This window comes from Mobula birostris, chromosome 23, assembly GCF_030028105.1.
Source record: "Mobula birostris isolate sMobBir1 chromosome 23, sMobBir1.hap1, whole genome shotgun sequence".
NCBI classification, from domain to species: Eukaryota; Metazoa; Chordata; class Chondrichthyes; order Myliobatiformes; family Myliobatidae; genus Mobula; species Mobula birostris.
In genome coordinates this window covers 31,050,177-31,069,941 of record NC_092392.1, presented here as the reverse complement: position 1 = coordinate 31,069,941, position 19,765 = coordinate 31,050,177, and the positions used below count along the sequence as shown (strand labels likewise).

Here is a 19,765-nt window from a genome sequence, read left to right as displayed (position 1 = left end):
GATTAAAGATTTTTAAAAATGTAGCATCTGTTTTTACTTCATCACACCCTACTCCAATAATCCTGCAAGTAAGGAATATCACACAAAACCAAGCAGAACCTGGAGATTTTGAATTAGATTCTTGGTCTAAGGCACAATTTCTTTCACTAAAGGATTGCCAAAATTCTAGTCATCTCCAAAACACAACAGCTCCAAACACCCAGGAGGATATAAACATGAAGTTTTAAAAGGTTTTTCAACATTCGTAATAGACATACAAACATTGGAGACCAGTGAAAGTCCCTTTAGGACCTTGACTGTCTGAGTTGCTGGCTCGAATGCCTACTTTGACATCTTCTAGCTCTGTTACATAAACACTTCTGTATGTGAGCACTAGCTAGCGGACCAATATTTATTGCCCTTTGGTAAAGTTTCTAAAGATACATAAAGTGTAAAAGAGAGGCAAGAGTGAATATTGGACCGCTGGAGAGGTAGTAACGGTGAACAAGGAAATGGCAGACAAACTTAAGTACTTTGCATCAATCTTCACTGTGGAAATCACTAGTGGTGTGGTGGTGGTTCCAGGTGTCAGGGTCATGAAGTGTCTGAAGTTACCATTACCGGAGAGGTCCTTTGACAAGGTGCCACACATGAGGCTGCTTAACAAGCTATGAGCCCATGGTATTACAAGAAAGATTCTAGCATGGATAAAGCAGTGGCTGGATTGGCAGAAGGCAAAGAGTGGGAATAAAGGGAGCTTTTTCTGTTTGGTTGCCGGTGACTAGTGGTGTTCTACAGTGGACTGATCTTTTTATGCTATAATCAATGAATTGGATGGTGGAATTGATGGCTTTGTTGCAGAGTTTGCAGACAATACAAAGATTGGTGGAGGGGCAGGTTTGAGGAAATGGGGAGGCTACAGAAGGACTTGGACAGATTAGAAGAATGGGCAAAGAAGTGGCAGATATAGTATCAGGACGTGTATGATCATGCACTTTGGTAGAAGAAAGAGTGGACTGTTTTCTAAATGGAGAGAAAATACAAAATATTGAGATGGAAAGGGACTTGAGTCCTTGTGCAGGATTCCCTAAAGGTTAATTTGTAGGTTGAGTCTGTAATGAAGGCAAGTGCAATGTTAGCATTCATTTCAAGAGGACTAGAATATAAAAGCAAGAATGTAAAGTTGAGACTTTATAGAGCACTGGTAAGGCCTCACTTGAAGTATTCTGAGCAGTTTTAAGCCCCTTATCTTAGAAAGGATGTGCTGAAATGAGAGGATTCAATGGAGGTTTATGACATTGATTCCAAGTTTAAATGGCCCAACATGTGAAGAGTGATGGCTCTGGGCCTTTATTCGCTAGAATTTAGAAGAATGAGGGGTGACCTAATTAAAACCTATTGAATGGTGAAAGGCCCTGATAGAGTAGATGTGGAGAGGATCTTTCCTGTGGTGGGAGTGTCTTAAGACCAAAAGACACAGCCTCAAAATAGAAGGGTGTCCTTTTTGAATGGAGATAAGGAGGAATCCTTTAGCCTGAGAGTGGTGAATCTGTGGAATTTGTTGCCATAGGCAACTGTGGAGGCAAAGTCTTTATGAGCAATGAATATTGAGAACATGAGTTGAAGAGTTCTTGAAAGTGAGTCCATAGGTTGTGGAACAGTTCAATGATGAAGTTATCCCCTCTGGTTCAAGAGCTGGATGGTTGACAGGCAATAACTGTTCCTGAACCTGGTGGTGTGAGGCCTGAGGCTCCTGCACCTTCTTTCTGATGACAGCAATGAGAAGAGAGCATGGCCTGGGTGGTGAGAGTCCCTGATGGTGGATGCTGCTTTCCTGCGACAACTCTTCAGCCAACAGCCACTTCTTCTGTGTATCACCTCAGCTTCTCATTTTATCCCTCCTTATCCACCCAACCTTCTTCCTCACCTATCACCTGCCAGCTGGTACTCTTTCCCCTCTCCCCCACGACCTTATTCTGGCTTTGTCCCCCTTCCGCTTCCTTTCCAGTCCTGAAAGAATCTCGACCCGAAATGTCAACTGTTAATTCCTCTCCGTAGATGCTGCCTGACCTGCTGAGTTCCTCCAACATTTTGTGTGTGTTGCTCAGGATTTCTAGCATCTGCAGAATCTCTTGTTTTTATAAAACCAGCTAATTTAAACAATGTAGAATTCAGACTATAATTGACTTGCAATATTCTACAAAGACAATAACTAGGCAAACACGAGGAATTCTGCAGGTGCTGGAAATTCAAGCAACACACATCAAAGTTGCTGGTGAACACGGCAGGCCAGGCAGCATCTCAGTGCTGCCTGGCCTGCTGCGTTCACCAGCAACTTTGATGTGTGTTGCTAAGACAATAACTAGCCTTTGATCTATCCATATACAAGTTGCTCACTAACTTGTAGAATGAACAATAAAGATTACCAGAGCCAGCTCTGTCTTTGTAAGCAGGTGTTTTGCATGACCCAATAAACTTAAAACTGGTATGAAACTAATCCTAATTAGTGATAACATTATGAAACATTTTTAATTGAAATAACACCAGTAAAACAGTTTAAAACATGTGCATTAAATATACAACTTTAAAAGCATTGTTTTATCTATAAATATGGCAAATTGGTAAAGCAGGTGACATGCTAATTCCCAAAAATAACAAATGCTGGTTGATGTCATCACAAACCACCTTTTATTTGTAAGGATATAGCATGTTTATATATCACAGATATACAGATATGTACATGGGCAGATACTTGGGTGCATAATTTTTGAAGACTGAAATCCTGATGATTTAATCTATCATTTTCAGTAACATACACTTGTAATTCTGGCAAGCAATGTAAATATTAAACATCTAGATAATAATTATTGAAGTTAATTCTCAGCAGGAAGTCTTCAAGGTGTGGCTGATATCCCCGATTGACAAGTTTTGTGACCACTAGAGATGGGGGGGGGGTAAAAAAAAACAAATCAGTAAACATTGGAAGAAGAGTCATTAAATTCCCTTGTAAAATGTCACACTTGTAAGCTATAAAAGATATAACATTTAAGATCTTATAAGCACAACTGCAACTTCAACATCAACATCGGGTGGCTGGCATAAAAACAACAGCTACCATACAAGTTGAGGCATTGAGCTCAAAAGTCAGGAGGTTATGATGCAACCCTATAAAGCTCTGGTTAGGCCGTATCTGGAGTACTGCGTACAGTTCAAATCGCCCCACTATAGGAAGCATGTTGAGCATTTGGAGAGGGTGCAGAAGAGTTTTACCAGGATGCTGCCTGGTTTAGAGGGCATGTGCTATCATGAGAGGCTGGATAAACTTGGGTGGGGAGACCTGAGGCATAGATAGAGTGGACAGTGAGTATTAGACATAGGGCATGCATTGAAGGTGAGAGGGGGTAAGTTCAAGGGGGATGTGAGGGCAAGGTTTTTTTACTCAAGAGTTGTGGATGCCTGGATTGCACTGCCTGGTATGGTGACAGAGGCAAATACATTAGAGGCTTTTAAGGGACATTTGGATGGGCACATGGTTGTAAGGAAGATGGAGGGATATGGACATGTAGGTAGGAGGAATTAGTGTTTGGGTTTTTTTGATTTGCGTTTTAGCTAATTCGACACAACATTTTTGACCATATGGCCTGTCCCTGTGCTATACTGTTCTATGTTCTATAGATAACAACTTGTATACCTGATCCACACATTTTTCATGAACGGTAACATATATCAGATATTGAGACACAATTACCACTTCTATCAAACAGTCCACACCATTGCTGGTGAGGAAGGAGAGAAGGAAGTTCCATGGATGGTATTTGATTCTAAACTGAGATTCTACAGATACGGCCTAACCAGTCCAACTTGGCGAATGGAAAAAAGATATGGAGTTGTGTCTTTAAGAATTTTAAAACTGAGTGGAATATTTTCAACTTCCTTATATGGAATACCAATCTGATCTATTCATGTTGCTGGATATCCCTGAACCTCTCGTGATGTGTTCACTTGGTAGGTTGATTGATCACCTACAGCGGAATTCAATGCTTAGAAAATGAAGGCTAATTTGAGTAACTGAGAGAAAAGGTTAAAGGAAAGAAAGTGGGGAATGATATTGTTGAGATGACAGCCTGCATAGACTTGATAGGCTAAATATAAATAGTCTCCTATGTGATAATATGAAACTTACAGAATTAATTAATACACACATTTAATCCGATGTTTAGTTTGCTTCTGCCATATATAAAATACAATACTTATGAAAGATTTTTAACTATAACCACACTGTGATTACATCTAGATAAACAAAGCATTGTAATAAAATTACTCTCTTACACCTTGCATTCTGAAAATACACTATCCAAACCTGAAATCTCTAGCACGAAGAACAGCACATCAAGCACAACTATCTACAGATTTACCTCCAAGTCACAAAATATCACTGTCCCTTCAAAGACACTGGGTCCAAATCTTTTGGAGTAGTTTGTGGGAGTTCAAGAAAAATTAGAAATGGGTAATAATGTTGGGGCTGCCAGCAGTACCTACACCCCACAATCAAATAAATACAACACTAACTCAATGTGAGAGACTTATATTAAAAACACTGCTCTATTAATTGTCAAAAGAATGATTCCTGACTATTTAATGATTACTCCTTAATACAACAAACCATTGTCTGTACTTAACAATAAAACAAAAACAATGTCAAAACTAATTAGTGTGTGTTGCTCAATACTAATTAATATTATGTAGAAGGTAATATTATTGTTTCTGGGTTTGTGTGGATTTGTTCACTTCTGTAGTTAATGATCCAGTACAAAATCTGAATTATCCACGTCTTTGGCTGCAATATCTGGTTTTGCAACCACTGACGCAAGACAGACAGTCTCCAAAGAGTATTGATAATGGCTGGGGTCACGCTTCTTGTAAAGACACTGCCCAGAAAGCAATGGCAAACCACTTCTGTGGAAAAATTTGCCAAGAACAATCATGGTCATGAAACCATGATTGCCTTTACATCATACGATATGGCACATAACAAACGAACGATCTGTTCCAAATTATTTTGAAATATTTACATTCAGTTAGAATTATGAAGATGTTTATATTTTCTTAATTTTAACAGAACACCAATAATTAAAAATACATACTCTACCTTTAAAAAGAAAGTGCGAATAATGTTTGAATGTTTTGTAAGATTGCTGCATCATGGTAAAATTAGGATGTATTGCTATTTGTTTATCAGCATCATATTGCCAGGCCTGTGAGATCAGTTGACTGCGGAATTTCAGAATCAGGCTGAAAATATTGTGAATGATATTCATCACTGGAGCAGCTTTCTCAGTCAATAACCCTCTGTAATTCAAAGCAGACAAGGATTTTGGTTTACATAAAATATATTACCAATTCCAAAAACAGTGCAAACCATTCTCAGTGCCAGAGTCAGATGCTACTAATGCAACAACCCAATTTTGGTAACTTAAAAGTCAAAAACTGATGTATTTGGTTGAAAGGAATTAAGAACAATAAAGAGCTTCCAGACAACTTTATGCAAACAATTCACACTTTTATTCCTCTTCCAACTTGAAGATTCCCCCAAGCACTCACCTTTTACTCACAGAAATTAGAAGTATAATTAAAAGCAACAAACATTTGAAATTATATTTGAGCTTATTTGATTTTCTGTGTGTATTTTTGTTGCGCACTCACCTCAGAATCATACTTTCAAAATGGACTCATTTTTTGGAACAAATGCAAATAATTTTCGATAGTCCCCAGATTAATATTATATTTCTTATTTCACTGGATTCAACACTCAACATTCTAATTAAACAAATGATTAATAATGTCTGACATATTGATTAGCTGAAGGTCATTAAAACACAACAATCTCCTTAGTTAAGCTTTTCACCAACTTTTCTTGGTTTATCAATGCAAACACACAGACTAATTATTCTTATGACACGTTACGTTAAGCGATATTCTCAATATATTGCTAACAAACACTTAAACAACACTTGCCTGAAAATGCCCTTGTTGAGATACTCTGCATGTGTTCTGTGGAGCTCATCCAGATTTCCAACCGATGACAGTTTGTGTCCAAATTCACACCACGTAACATGCAAAATTTGATTAGCAATATAACCTTGAATGACTTTGACAAAATGCTGCATTTCATGTCGATAGAGTTGAAGCTGATGCAACTGGACTGAACTTGAAGAACGGTTAACTAAAGCTAAAATAAAACATGTAAAATTTTTCAATTTGCAAAATTGAGAGGATAATGACACAAAAACAGATGTACGACCTGCATTTGTGGCATGCATACTGGTAAATGAAATTAGATTAACCTAATTAATATTGACAATAACTTTTAACAGTAAATATCACAAAATAACCAGTCATCTATTCCAATTTGTAGATATAGTTACAGGATTTAGTACATAATCCAAACAGGTCTTGAAGGATGTATATACAAATTTGTATTCCCACTTCAAATTTAAAAAGGAGCACTTCATTGAAAGTATATTCTCTAAAATTAAAGTCATGCTTTGTACAGAAGACTAGAGATACATTGTAGGTTGTCCGTACTACTGGTTTCTTTACTGGGATTTGGTTACAAGAATAGGACAATAGGAATACAAGAATTTTGACAAATGGGTATTTGTTAATTGTAACAGATTACCAATAATTAAAATCCATACTCTATCTTTAAACAGGAAGTGTGGATAATGTTTGAATTATTAAACACAGCAAACCAAAACAATATCTAAATTTACTTCTTTTAAAACCTCTGAAATTTAAACCATTTTCACCAAATCAATGGACTTTGTAGCCAGCCAGCTGTGCTATATTCATACTCACCATATTTGTAAATACAGTGGATTCCAGTTAATTGGGACACATTGGGACCTGCATATTTTAGCCCAATTAAGCGGCTGCCCCAATTAGCTGAAGTTTCATGGAAATAGTTAAAAAGGTATGAAACAAACTGAGTAACAACTTTATACATTTAAATGAAACACAGAACAAATCAGAACACTATCAATAATACTGCAGTTCTATAAAACTGTGTATTAGTTCCCTATAGTTATCGACGAAGGAATTATGCTGCCATGTTCTTTTGATCAACTATAAATGAACAAAATCAGTGCAGACACTTAATGTAGATAATGGACTGACTTTATACAATTTTTGACAATTGCATCCTCCAAATCTTCATTTTCATTGTAACATTCAAGATAACTGTTGATACCTTCAATTTGTTCATAGTTTCTAAAATTGTTTCATTTTCACTCACAGCTGTTTCTGGCATCTCCAAGTCTGAATGCTTGAAAGCACAGTGAGCAAAACAGTTCTGAATTGTCTTACTGCTTATTTCTTTCCAAAATCACTGCTTTTTGAACACAAACACACACAACTGATGCTATTTTAAAATCTGTTCGTTCTAAGGGCAGCATAGCGTCTAACAGCCACACAAGACTATGCATCTGACACTAATTAGAAAAGGTTCAGCAACTTCCTGCCCCAATTAAGCGGCAGTGTTCCAAATAAACAAAAGGAGTCTTGGCTATTTTCTCAATTAGTTTTTGTTCTTTAAGAGTTGTCCCAAATAAGTGGCTGCCTGATTAACCAAAATCCACTGTATTTATAATCAAGTTTCCCTTTTCCTGTCTGAAAATGAAGTCTCAGAATGGATGATCTCTTCTCAACAAAAAGAACAACGGAAGTATTCAGTCAGTCTTGCAGCATCAATCAGAAAAGAAAGTCATCCAATTACAGAAAGAAACCTGTCTGTATAACTTGCACATTATCCCTATGAATGCATGGGTTTCCTCAGGGTGCTCCACTTTCCATGCTAATCTCATGCTGGTAGCAAGTTAATTGGCCCCTAGTTTAAATTAGTGGCTGAAGATTCGGAGAAGAGGTGCTAACTGATAGTAATAAGATTAATATAAAGAGAAAAACAGTTTTGGGTACATGGATGCTTGCTGATCTGCATGGACACATTGAATTAAAGGACCTGTTCTGTGCTGTATGCCCCTCAATCTGAAACTCTCAGCCCTCTTTGGCTTCCTTCAGTAATCTTAAATTTTTCTTTTCCTGCTACTTCCTTTTGCAAAATCCAGATTCTGCCTGGGAAAAAAAACAGCTCCTTCAATGCGGTTATTCAGGATACAAAACAATCATTTCAATAACTTTTACCGTGTGCAAACCATGGAAATAACAGTCAAATATTATTCACCAAATCCCAGATAATCACATGAATCTACAAACACACACATTCCTACATATGTATTCAGTCTTCTGCATAAAATCTAACCTTGTGTCTTTCATTACGGCTAAATAAATGTTACCTGTAAATTGTTCAAAATACAGTTTTACACACTGAGGCATTTCAACACTCTTCCACCCATGTTCACAAAGGCAGAACCGATATATATCTCACCTGTACGTTTTAAATGAAACCAAACATCTTTTAATGTCCAGACCATATGCTTCAACTGCAGTAAAAAGGAAAAGATCTTGTTGTACTTGTTCATGCAGCTTTCTGTGATCACAATGTTGAGAGGCCAATTCACCTACAGAAAAATCACAGTGACAGGTTGGAAGCTTCATGTGAAATTGTGTAAATGTGCAGTCATGGTGGTTTAAATTTCATAAGTTAGATGCAGTTTGAGTATTTTTTTTAACTTTAAAAATTTATTGTTACAGTGTGATCTTTTGATTACATTTCAGCTCCACTGACATAACAAATCAATTAACATACATCTGGAGAGAATCATGGGATAATTATGTTTGGACATCATTCAGCATCATCGTTATGTGCCGTGTCATATGATGGAGGCGATCATGGTCTCTATCCATGACCATGATTGCTCTTGGCAAATTTTTCTACAAAAGTGGTTGCCATTGCCCTCTTCTGGGCAGTGTCTTTACAAGACGGGTGACCCCAGCCATTACCAATGCTCTTCAGAGATTGTCTGCCTGGCGTCACTGGTCTCATAAATAGGACTTGTGATGTGCATCAGCTGCTCATATGACCATTCACCACCTGCTTCCTGGCTTCATTTGACCCTGGTGGGGGGGGGGGGTACTAAACAGGTGCTACACCTTGCCCAACAATGACCTACAGGCTAATGGAGGTAAAGAGCACCTTATACCTCCTTTGGTAGAGATGCATCTTCACCCTGCTACCATCTCTGAACTTATATAAAATCTCTCTCTCTCAGTTCCCCATCTTCTCATCAAGATAAGCAGAACCTTCTTTCTTCTTTAGTTAAATCATCTATATGGTTTGATTTAATAGTTTTAATTAGAAGTGCCCCATATAAATTTGCAATATGTTTGGATTGATATACTCCCGTTCAATTTCCTCATAAAGCTCCAAACCTACAAAATGATTTCCAATCTGAAACACTTGTCATTGTTAAAAAGTGAAGAACTATATCTTGTTAGAAGTGCTGACCTGTGTCTGAGTCAACCTCTTTGTAAATCTATTTGCAAGAGCAAACTAAATACTTCAACTTTTTTTTAGTGTAATAAACTCATATTTCTAAACCAAGAACCTTGCTGTCCTATTTTCCAATAAAGATAATACTGTTTTGAAGATAATACTTACAGCAACACAGTACTGTGAACTCTTAAAAGGTGTCCTAAAGTTTAACAATATTTCATATAAAAATTCTATTCCACTGCAAGTAAGTTCATTATACACCCTTATTCTCATTACAACAATGATCCAGGGTATTTCCAAGCAATACTATCATAGTACCTTTCCTGGTCAGTATCCCCTATGACTATCTCATTTAACATTTACACTCAGTTTTGATCACCAGTTACATTGATATTGAACTTCATCTGCAAACTATTAACAAGAAGTCCAATTCCATTTTGATGAATGCTGCACCGTTCCACGTTATTTGTTCTTCCTCCAACAGTTTACCCCAAAGTGAGCTTTAGATTATGAGAATACTCAGTCCTCATTTATTGTCATCTAGAAATGCATGCATGCATTAAGAAATGATACAATGTTTCTCCAGAGTGATTATCACAGAAAAACAGGACAAACCAAAGACTAACACTGACAGAACCACATAATTATAACATATAGTTACAGCAGTGCAAAGCAATACCATAATTTGATAAAGAACAGACCATGGGCACGGTAAAAAAAAAAGTCTAAAGTCCCGAGTCGATCGACTCCCGAGACCCCGATAACAGGCGGCAAAGGGAGAAACTCCCTGCCATAAACCTCCAGGCACCGACAACTGCCGATGCATTGGAAGCACCCAACAACAGCCGACACTGAGTCCGTCCCTCCGAAAACTTCGAGCCTCCGACCAGCCCCCCCGATACAGCCTCCTGAATGCCATCCTCTGCCCAGCGCCTTCGACCTCGTCCCGGCCGCCAAAACAAGCAAAGCTGAGTATTCGGGGCCTTCTCCTCCGGAGATTCCAGACCACACAGTAACAGCGGCAGCGAAGCGGGCATTTCAGAAGTTTCTCCAGATGTTCCTCCGTACTCTCACGTCTGTCTGCATCAAATCAGAATTATGCACGGTCCCCTACTTGACAAATAACAGACATCGCCACCGAAGCGGCCGCGCACGCTGCGTCACGCCGCCATCTTCTCCTCCTCCTTTGCCATCAGTTCACTTCGTATCTATCAGCATCCTACCCAGTTTATTGATAGTTAAATTATCTAAATGTAAATGCATTATTTAAATGACATTCAGAAAAGAATATAATGAAAATTACAAAACATATTTCTTTGCAAGAAAGGATTCCAACCTTGTATCTTAGTTCCAAGCAATTCAAGGCATCTGGTGCATTGGGCTTGAACATTTCTGGTAGATATTTGAGAGCAAAAGTCAAATTAGAGGCCATCACAGAGTCTCCATGAAGACTATATTGCAAAGCTTTATTCAAGATTGAATTGAGGACTAAAGGATTCAAAAGTTCCCCTGGTGTCTGTCCAGATCCAAGCTGTTAAAAAAGTAAGAACCATTTCAATACACTTTACAATTTGGTTTTTCAGTTCACAAGAATGAAGTTACATGCATTTATTAAATAAAATGTGATTTGGGTCCAGCAATCAGTAGACTATTGAATATTTTCAAAATCTAGTTAAATAATTCGCTCAAAGTGGTTATTTTTTAATACATGGATAATTGAATCCTGCTGAAATCTTAAAAGTGGAAAATAATTTTTATTTAATTATGTAAATTATCTAATACAGTAGATACCAGCCTTCTAGTAATGGGACCATTTTATAACAGGATCTTCAGGATGCTGGTTGTCACCCTATGTGGAATGAAATTGCAGAGCACATCAGCTGAATCCTTTGCATGAAACTGACTAATTGCCAATCTTAGTCAGGGAAGTAAACATTTAAGATATGGAAAAACACCTAGCTAGTGAATTAAGTATGTTCAAGTGGTTTGGATTCAGGTACAGCGCTACCAATGATTTGAGGAAACATCAGCTATGCTAGGCCAATGTTCTAATATAAATAATCAAAATGAGTAACTCTGCACAAACTGGGGATTTAGTTTATGTACTATGTCAATGGATTTATATGTTTTACTTCAAATTTATGATGCTATTACAGTGCAGGGCATTATGTTGTTCAGAGTTCAATCCAGCACCATTCTGTAAGGAGTCTCTGTACATCCTCCCTGTGGTGTGCGTGTTTTCTCTGTGGTGGTTAGCACACACTTTACAATACAGGTGACCCAGGTTCATTTCCCACCGCTCCATGAAAGGAGTTTGCACATTCTCCCCATGACCGCATGGGTTTCCTTGTTGTGCCCTGGTTTCCTCCCACAGTCCAAAGACATACCGATTGGTATAGATAAACTGGTCATTGTAAATTGTCCCATGATTAGGCTAGAATTAAATCAAGGGATAGCTGGGCAGCACGACTCAGTGGGCTGGAAAGGCCCATTCCATGCTGTTTCTCATTAAGTAAATATTTTGAGAAATAATTTTTATTTTATTTTGTTTAGCAGTACAGTGTGGAGTAGGCCTTTCCAGCCTTTGAGCCACCCTGCCGCAGCAACCCCATTTTAACCCTACCCTAGTCACGGGACAATTTACAATGACGAATTAACCTACCCGGTACATTTTTGGACATCTTTGGAAAGCAGATCACCCAGGGAAAACCCATGCTTTCCACAGGGAGGACAAATGGCACTGGAATTGAACTCCAAACTACCCAACTGAAATAGTGAGTGTCGCACTAACCATAACACTACGCTATAATCATAAATACATAGAATTAAAAGCACCTGGCCATTTGTTATTTTTGGACCATCTAATTTCAACAGTAATATTCTCAAATTTAGAGTCAACTGCTGTTTGGTTCTGCAATACTGGACATTGAAAATACATGAAAAAAATGATTTATTTAAGGCCATGTAACTCATTAAAACTATATAAATTACATGCTAACAGAAATTTTTAAACTTCCTTAAGCTGATGCCTGTAATTTCATATTTATATCGGAAATGACTGCCAGATGAACTTTATATTGCAATTAAGAATTATCATCAAACTTGTGCAAGCTAATTTGCATACAGAAAGCAATGGTTCTGCTTTCACAAGCAGAAAACTTGGAAAAACAAAAAAAATTAGACTTTCTCATAAAACAATACTGTAGAAATCTGATCATAAACCAAAAGGATTTTGTAGCTCAAAGTTCACATTTGAACTCTTCATTACATCATGCTAAATTAAAATATTTGCCAGTTGAAATCTGGTAGAGCTTTAATTCCCTGACAATTCCGTAATTATTTCAAAAATAATTGAGCTTCAAATAAAGAAAGATCAACATTTGCAATAACATCTTAAAATTGATGTGTTTAAATTAAGCTTTTTTGCAGGTGCAACAGTGCATTTCTGATGGAAGTGTAAAGATTTTCATCTTTTTCCTATCTAGCCTGGCAAATCAAATTTACCTTTTCAAAGAGCAAATCACTAAGTGATTGTGCAAACTCTCCGTCTTCCATCAAAAGGAAATGTCTTAACGCCTCAAAGTTCTGTTCAATGTTCAGCTCCACAAATAAATAATCAATTATGGCTTTATTTACCAGGGAAGCACTGAAAGGAGAGTGAGAGAGAGAGATTATTTGAATGTAATATCCCATATTTAAAAGTAAACTAAATATGCATTTCTCAACATATTAACCCTTTAGTATTGTTATCATTTGATATAGAAAGAATTTTTTTCTTAAAACCAGAATGCAACATAATCTTATCCTATGACTAGTAAATCTGCTTTGCTTTAGAAATTTCATATTTTGCCAAACAAATTCAAAGTAAATTTATTGTCAAAGTACTTATACAACTCTGAAATTCATTTTCTTATGGGCATACTCAGTAAATCCAAGAAACATAATAGAATCACCATACCCAACAGGACGGACAAACAATCAGTGTGAAAAAAAAACAAACTGTGCAAATACAAAAAAAAATAATTAAGCGATAAATATCGAGAACATGAGATGAAGAGTCCTTGAAGGAGAATCCATAGATTGTGGGAACCTTTCAGTGATGGAAGTGGAAAGCTGGGTAATTCTGGTTCAGGAGCCTGATGGTTGAGGGGTAAAAACTGTTCCAGAACCTGGTGGTGTGGGTCCCGAGACTCTTGTACCTCCTTCTCAATGTCAACAGGCATATTCTCTTGCATGATGTGGGTAGTGGGGACCCTTGACGATGGACACTGCCTTCTGGCAACAGCACACTGTGTAGATGTGCTCAACAGTGGGGAGGGGTTTACCTGTGATGTAATGAACTGTCCATCAAGGGTAAATTCAAGTGCATTATAGAATTATCTTTTTATCTGAAATTTAATTGTTCTGTTTCTCCTCTAATCTGTGTAAAGAAATTGGCCAGATTGAAATTGAAGAGTTTAGACCAACAAGAAAAATACCTTCTTGAGCTAAGTCTTTATCTGCACAAAACAGCAATTAAGACAGCAATATGAAAGAATTCTTACTGAGCTATAAGAGGTGCTGTTATGGAATGCTTCATCAGTACGGGAAGCGAGACGAGACTGCTTGCTTGCACTGCTGTGGCATCTGTTGCTCTTCGAACAGAAGGATCCAAGGGCACTAAACAGGGCTCAGTTACTATATTCTGAAGTAGATGTGAGATGGGTGGCTCAGCTGGAACAATAAATAAAATGCTGAATGTTAACAGTATCCAAAACAAAGGACTAATTCACCAATTAATGATGCAAGGATTTTAATGTGTCTCATGTCTTACTAGGGTGATGTAAAAGCTTTAAATATAAATTTATTGAGTTCCTACTACCAATTTGAAGCTGTTCTCAAAGGCAAAATGAGATGGAAATAAATTATTTCCAAAACCTGAGACACCATAAAAACTTCAGAAAAAAGGAATAGGTTTAGAAACATAATACAAGTTAATAACACAAGACATGCCTACATCATAGAGTCATAGAAAAGTACTACACAGAAACAGACCCTTCAGCCTGTCTAATTCATGCTGAGCCATTTAAGCTGCCTGGTCCCATCGACCTGCACTGGGACCACAGCCCTCCAAATCCCTACTATCCATATACCTGTCCATAATTCTCCTAGATATTGAAAACAAGCACCACTTGTACTGGCAGCCCATTCCATACTTTCGCAACCCTCTGAGTGAAGAAGTTTCCCCTCATATTTCCCTTAAATTTTTCACCTTTCACCCTTAACCCATGACCTTTGGTTGTAGTCCCACCCAACCTCAGTGGAAAAAAGCCTGCTTACATTTGCCCTATCTATACCCCTCATAATTTTGTATACCTCTATCAAATCTCTCCTCAACCTTCTACGTTGCAAGGAATAAAGTCCTAACCTATTCAATCTTTCCATATAATGCAGTTCCTCCAGTCCTGGCCTCATTCTTGTAAGTTTTCTCTGTACTCTTTAAACCTTATTTACATATTTCCTGTAGGTCAGTGACCAAAACTGCACAGAGTACACCAAATTAGACCTCACCAATGTCTTATACAACTTCAACATAACATCCCATCTCCTGTAGTCAATACTTTGATTTATGAAGGCCAATGTGCCAAAAGCTTTCTTTACGGCCCTTTCAATGCCACCATTTTCAATGAATTATGGACCTGAATTCCCAGATCCCTTTGTTCTATCACACTCCTCAATGCCTACCTTTCCCTGTGTAACACTTAACCTGGTTGGTCCTATGGAAGTGCAACACTTTACACCTGTCTGCATTAAATTCCATCTGCTATTTTTCAATCTTGTCTATCTATGCATTATTTTTTTTTCTTACAGAAGAATCTCTTTAAGCATTGTCACTGCTAACTGAGTTACTAACCTATCTTCTGATTTCCTGCTGGATTTCTCCAGCTGCATCAAGTTCTCAAGTGCATTCAACTCTGTAGATATCACTTAAAGTCTTGATCAGACACTATTTGTGTATGTAATTAATAATTAGCACATCAGCTTAACATGAGAGAAATAATTTCATGTAAATAAAAGATCTGAAGAATGTAGTAACATTATTAACAATGTTCAATGTTAAATCAAAATGAAATAAAAATGATGGTATTTTGTTGATCCACTACAATTTAACATTCACATCACTTGATCACGTGAATGCATACATAATAGCACAACTTTCAACATTGCTTATTGGTTAAATTACAATTCTGTAAAATAATGTAACCAGATAAAAGATGATGCTTCCAATAGCAAGTGTTAAATTGTTACCATCCCAAAAAATTCCATAGATGCCATATGCTTACACATCAATTCATAGTTATCCTGGTAGTGTTCTACACAGTATTGATCTGCCAGACTTTTGAGGTAGGCCTGTTCCTTTTCCCACGTAGATACTTCAACACCTTCTTCCTGCATTGGCCCCACAGCCTCATTCAAAAGGTCAGCTGATGTATACACTAGGTCTTTGGGAGTAGAATCTGATTGACCACCATGTGCATTTCTTTCTTGAAAACAATCCTTTTGTAACTCAAGAGGATTGACCTTCTATGGGATAGATAAACACACATTATTTACCAGAGTCACTATTTTAAAGATACCCAAAAACATGAATATTTTTGTAATAATATTTAATAATAAGGACCCTCATCACCCAGGACATGCCTTGTTCTCTTTGCTACCATCAGGAAGTAGGTACAGGAGCCTGAAGATACACACTCAGTGTTTCAGGAACAGCTTCTTTCCCTCTGCCATCTGATTCCTGAATATTGAATGGACACTGAACCCACGAACACTACCTCACTATTTTTATGTGCGTGTTCTAGTTTGTCAGCAATCCTTACATTTTGATTTTTTACTAACGTGTAATGATTTGAGCACACAAATTATAATCACACCATGATACCAATAGTATTAATATCATCTAAAGAACAAATTGTGGATGCAGTACCTTTTTGGTTTAAGAAGGTAAGCCTTTGTCATCCACTGCTGTACTGGGGATAATGGATTGTCTTACAATAAAGTTAGTGAGGAAATTCATGGTGTTGTCCTAATAATGATGTATGAATGAAATATCTTTCTTGCAGGGCTCTGTTTCTGTGCCAGGTAGCAGAAGCTGTTCTTTATGTTTTTAATAAAGTATTTGTTGAATTAATGAGTCTTTAGCAAGACTCAATTTGTAGTTTCAGTAACATACAACTTGTATTTTTTTCACAATATGTGTCAAAACAATGTACCAGTTACATAATCGGTCTTTGCAAAATCACCATCTTAGTTCTTAGCTCTTTATTTCTTTAGTTCATGCTCATCTCCTATCAATAAAACTGTTGCCACTTGCTCTGTGCCTATTTCTTTGTGTTAAACTTTCAATAAACGATCGCAAAGCAAGAAGTTTTCAACTCATTCCTGGACTCCTAAAACTCGGAATTGGAAATCACCAGATCTGACAGAGCTATCACCTTGGCCAACGATCCATCAGACCTCACCAATGTGATCAAGCCCTGTAGATCCTATTTCTTCCTGCCCTATCAATGCAAATCCCACAAATTTAAGACCACGTCTTACGGACAATCCAAATCTTAAAAATTTTGTTTATGCCTTGAATTCATTCCCATAGCAGAACCTGTGAAAATTCCTTACTTCTAGGTCTGCTGTCCAATCCCATCATGTTCAGTCCCCACTTCAGCTGGTTTATTAGGATCATCATTACATCATATAGAGACTTCAAAAAAGTACGTTTGGGTTAAGAATGCCAGGCTGCATAGTTTACAGCACAATGAATGAAATCTGAATCTAAAATTAAATACCTCATCTTGAAAGCATGTAGTTTGAAGAGGGGGTGTGGACGTTGCTTCTTCTGTACATTTGCTGGTAATTTCGTTTTCACAGGTACCTGTTGAAGATAATTAACTGGTAACTATGCAATATGATCTCATTAATTTATCAGAAGAAAATTTAAAAATCTAAATATCTGCAAGTTTTAAAATAAACAAGTTGAATCCACTGCAATCCACCTTAATCAAATCACAAACAAGAGAAAATCTGCAGATGCTTGAAATCCGTGCAACACACACAAAATGCTGGAGGAACTCAGCAGGCCAGACAGCATCTATGGAAAAGAGTACATTCGCCATTTCGGGCCGAGGCCCTTCGGCAGGACAAAAGGTCTTGGCCCAAAACATTGACTATACTCTTTTCCATAGATGCTGCCTGGCCTGCTGAGTTCCTCCAGCATTTTGTGTGCGTTCCATCTTAATCAAAAATGGTTTGTATATTATGTTAATACATTTTGTTCATTTGTTAAGAAACTATAGTTCATAAAAAAAAACAAAAGCACAATCCAGAACAAGCATTCTATTTCTTACCTTGTAATTCATCCTGTTTTTTGTTTTCATTCCCTTTTAGCTCAGGTTCAGGATGTGGAAGATCTGTAATCAGTTTGGATTCTTCAGTGTTGCTTATTTCTTCTTTGGAAATAGTAGGACATACAACTTCAACATTCAGTTTCTCATCAGCTTTATCTGGCACCACCATTTCTGACAGTGATCGTTTGTTGTACAATATATCTTGAATGGTGGAATCAGATGCGTGACCGGCAACTGATTTCTGCTTTGGGATTAAGTTTGCTTCTATGTCAGGTGACCACTCACCTATTCTGAAATTTGATTGTGAAGGATGCCCAAAAGCTGTCCAATCACATACAGGGGACTCAGTAATTTTAGGTAAAGTGTGTGACGATTTACTGGGTTTCTTCCATTGTGGTTCAGATGGTTCTGCACGGGATATATTTTTACCAAGTTGTTGCACACGTCCATGGATGTTCCATCTAGATCTACATGGTTCCATACTGGAAACATAATCACCAATTTGTATATTGGCTTGTGATGCATGTCCATGAATGTTTGCTTTTGGCCAAGATTGTTCTACATCTGAAACATATTCACCAATCTGCATGTTTGCTTGTGATGCATGTCCATGAACGTTTGCTTTTGGCCAAGATTGTTCTACATCTGAGACATATTCACCAATCTGCATGTTTGCTTGTGATGCATGTCCATGAATGTTCCATCGTGGTCTAGATGGTTCAATGTTAGACACATAATCACCAACTTTTATGTTAGATTCTGAAGCATGTCCATGAATGTTCCATCGTGGCCTAGATGGTTCAATGTTAGACACATACTCACCAATTTTTATGTTAGATTCTGAAGCATGACCATGGATATTCCATCGTGGCCTAGCAAGTTCAACATTGGATGTATATTCACCAATATTTAGATTTGAATCAGACACATGACCATAAATATTTGCATGTGGCCCTAGTGTCTTACTATCTGATGTGACATCTTTGATGTGTGTACCAGAGCGACTATTCCACTGAGAACCTTCTTGTGAAGTGTATTTGCCTACTGATCTTTTATACTGAGCCCCTACAGATGCTGCTGAAGGAATACTGAAATCATATTCATCTTTGTCAAAATCTCTGCCTTTTTTTTCATTTGACAGTTCTGAACCTATTTCCTTTAGGGCATCATCAAGTACTGTAGTCTGTTTAAGTGTGTCAAAGGCAGCAACAGGTTCTAACTGCTCCTTCGGGAGAAAATCCTCAAAACTCATATCAAGCAAACATACTTCCTTCTGGTTTGGATTACAGGTCTGAGGTAGATCCTGTGATTCATCATCAAGAGAAGTTTCAAGTCCAGGTTCTACCATATCATTTTGAGTAGATGGTTCAATTCCATCATGAAATGGAGGCAACTCAACTGGTGCCACATCAATTGTAGCCTCTTCATTCACTGGTGCAAGTAAGTGCTCTTTCAGATCAAATATTCTGCTTTCATTTGATGTTATCTGAAACATAGAAAATTATACAATGATATTTAAATAGATTTAATATTTCCTTTAATCACTAACTTTAGAAAAGATCAAGCATAAAAAGTCGTGAATGCCACTCTTCACATTATAGACCTATCTCTCTGCTAAAATTACAAGACACTTTTAATCCCATAAATTGTCAGCTTTCAACAAATATCAAAATGTTTTTGCAGTGGAAGAGAAGAGAAAGAAATATTTGGAGATGAAATGCAGCTGTAGTACTGCACCTCAATGCTCAACCCTTGAGAATCAAAACCTTTATTCAATGGCTCATGAAGCTGCAGATCCAATCCAGGAATAACATCCGATTTTTCTCTTTGCTCTCCCAGTGGCAACTTCTCTAGCAATGCCTGAGACATTAAAAAAGTTTATCTAAGGTCAAGCAAGCAACAGAAGTTAAAAAGAAACATTTCACCAGTCATCTATTTGAAATTCAAATGAAGT

The 19,765-nt window shown here is 37.4% G+C and overlaps 2 protein-coding genes across 5 annotated transcripts in view; one reads left to right on the top strand and one right to left on the bottom strand.

Moving 5' to 3' along the window:
* Positions 1 to 19,765, top strand: part of selenoo1 (selenoprotein O1) — a 47,756-nt gene that overhangs the window by 20,585 nt on the left and 7,406 nt on the right. The window contains exon 9 of one of the 2 annotated variants that reach the window (XR_011882945.1): positions 19,101 to 19,251. Coding sequence is in view for 1 of the 2 variants with exons in the window: in XM_072241379.1 (XP_072097480.1) it covers positions 8,713 to 8,721 (9 nt within the window). In the remaining variant the exon portion in view is untranslated. Of the gene's footprint in view, positions 1 to 8,712; positions 9,381 to 19,100; positions 19,252 to 19,765 lie in introns of those variants that run through there. The other variant, XM_072241379.1, reaches the window with a different exon arrangement.
* The window catches only part of tubgcp6 (tubulin gamma complex component 6), a 57,003-nt gene continuing 39,817 nt past the window's right edge, over positions 2,580 to 19,765 (bottom strand). Inside the window, exons 16-26 of one of the 3 annotated variants that reach the window (XM_072241376.1) lie at positions 19,549 to 19,671; positions 17,812 to 19,297; positions 17,254 to 17,339; positions 15,754 to 15,991; positions 13,975 to 14,143; positions 12,935 to 13,076; positions 10,767 to 10,961; positions 8,423 to 8,555; positions 5,995 to 6,208; positions 5,129 to 5,328; positions 2,580 to 2,916 (exon numbers count right to left, since the gene is read on the bottom strand). In XM_072241376.1, the coding sequence (XP_072097477.1) occupies positions 2,825 to 2,916; positions 5,129 to 5,328; positions 5,995 to 6,208; positions 8,423 to 8,555; positions 10,767 to 10,961; positions 12,935 to 13,076; positions 13,975 to 14,143; positions 15,754 to 15,991; positions 17,254 to 17,339; positions 17,812 to 19,297; positions 19,549 to 19,671 (3,078 nt within the window). In that variant the 3' untranslated portion in view covers positions 2,580 to 2,824. Of the gene's footprint in view, positions 2,917 to 5,128; positions 5,329 to 5,994; positions 6,209 to 8,422; positions 8,556 to 10,766; positions 10,962 to 12,934; positions 13,077 to 13,974; positions 14,144 to 15,753; positions 15,995 to 17,253; positions 17,340 to 17,811; positions 19,298 to 19,548; positions 19,672 to 19,765 lie in introns of all 3 variants that reach the window. The other 2 variants (XM_072241375.1, XM_072241377.1) reach the window with 2 other exon arrangements.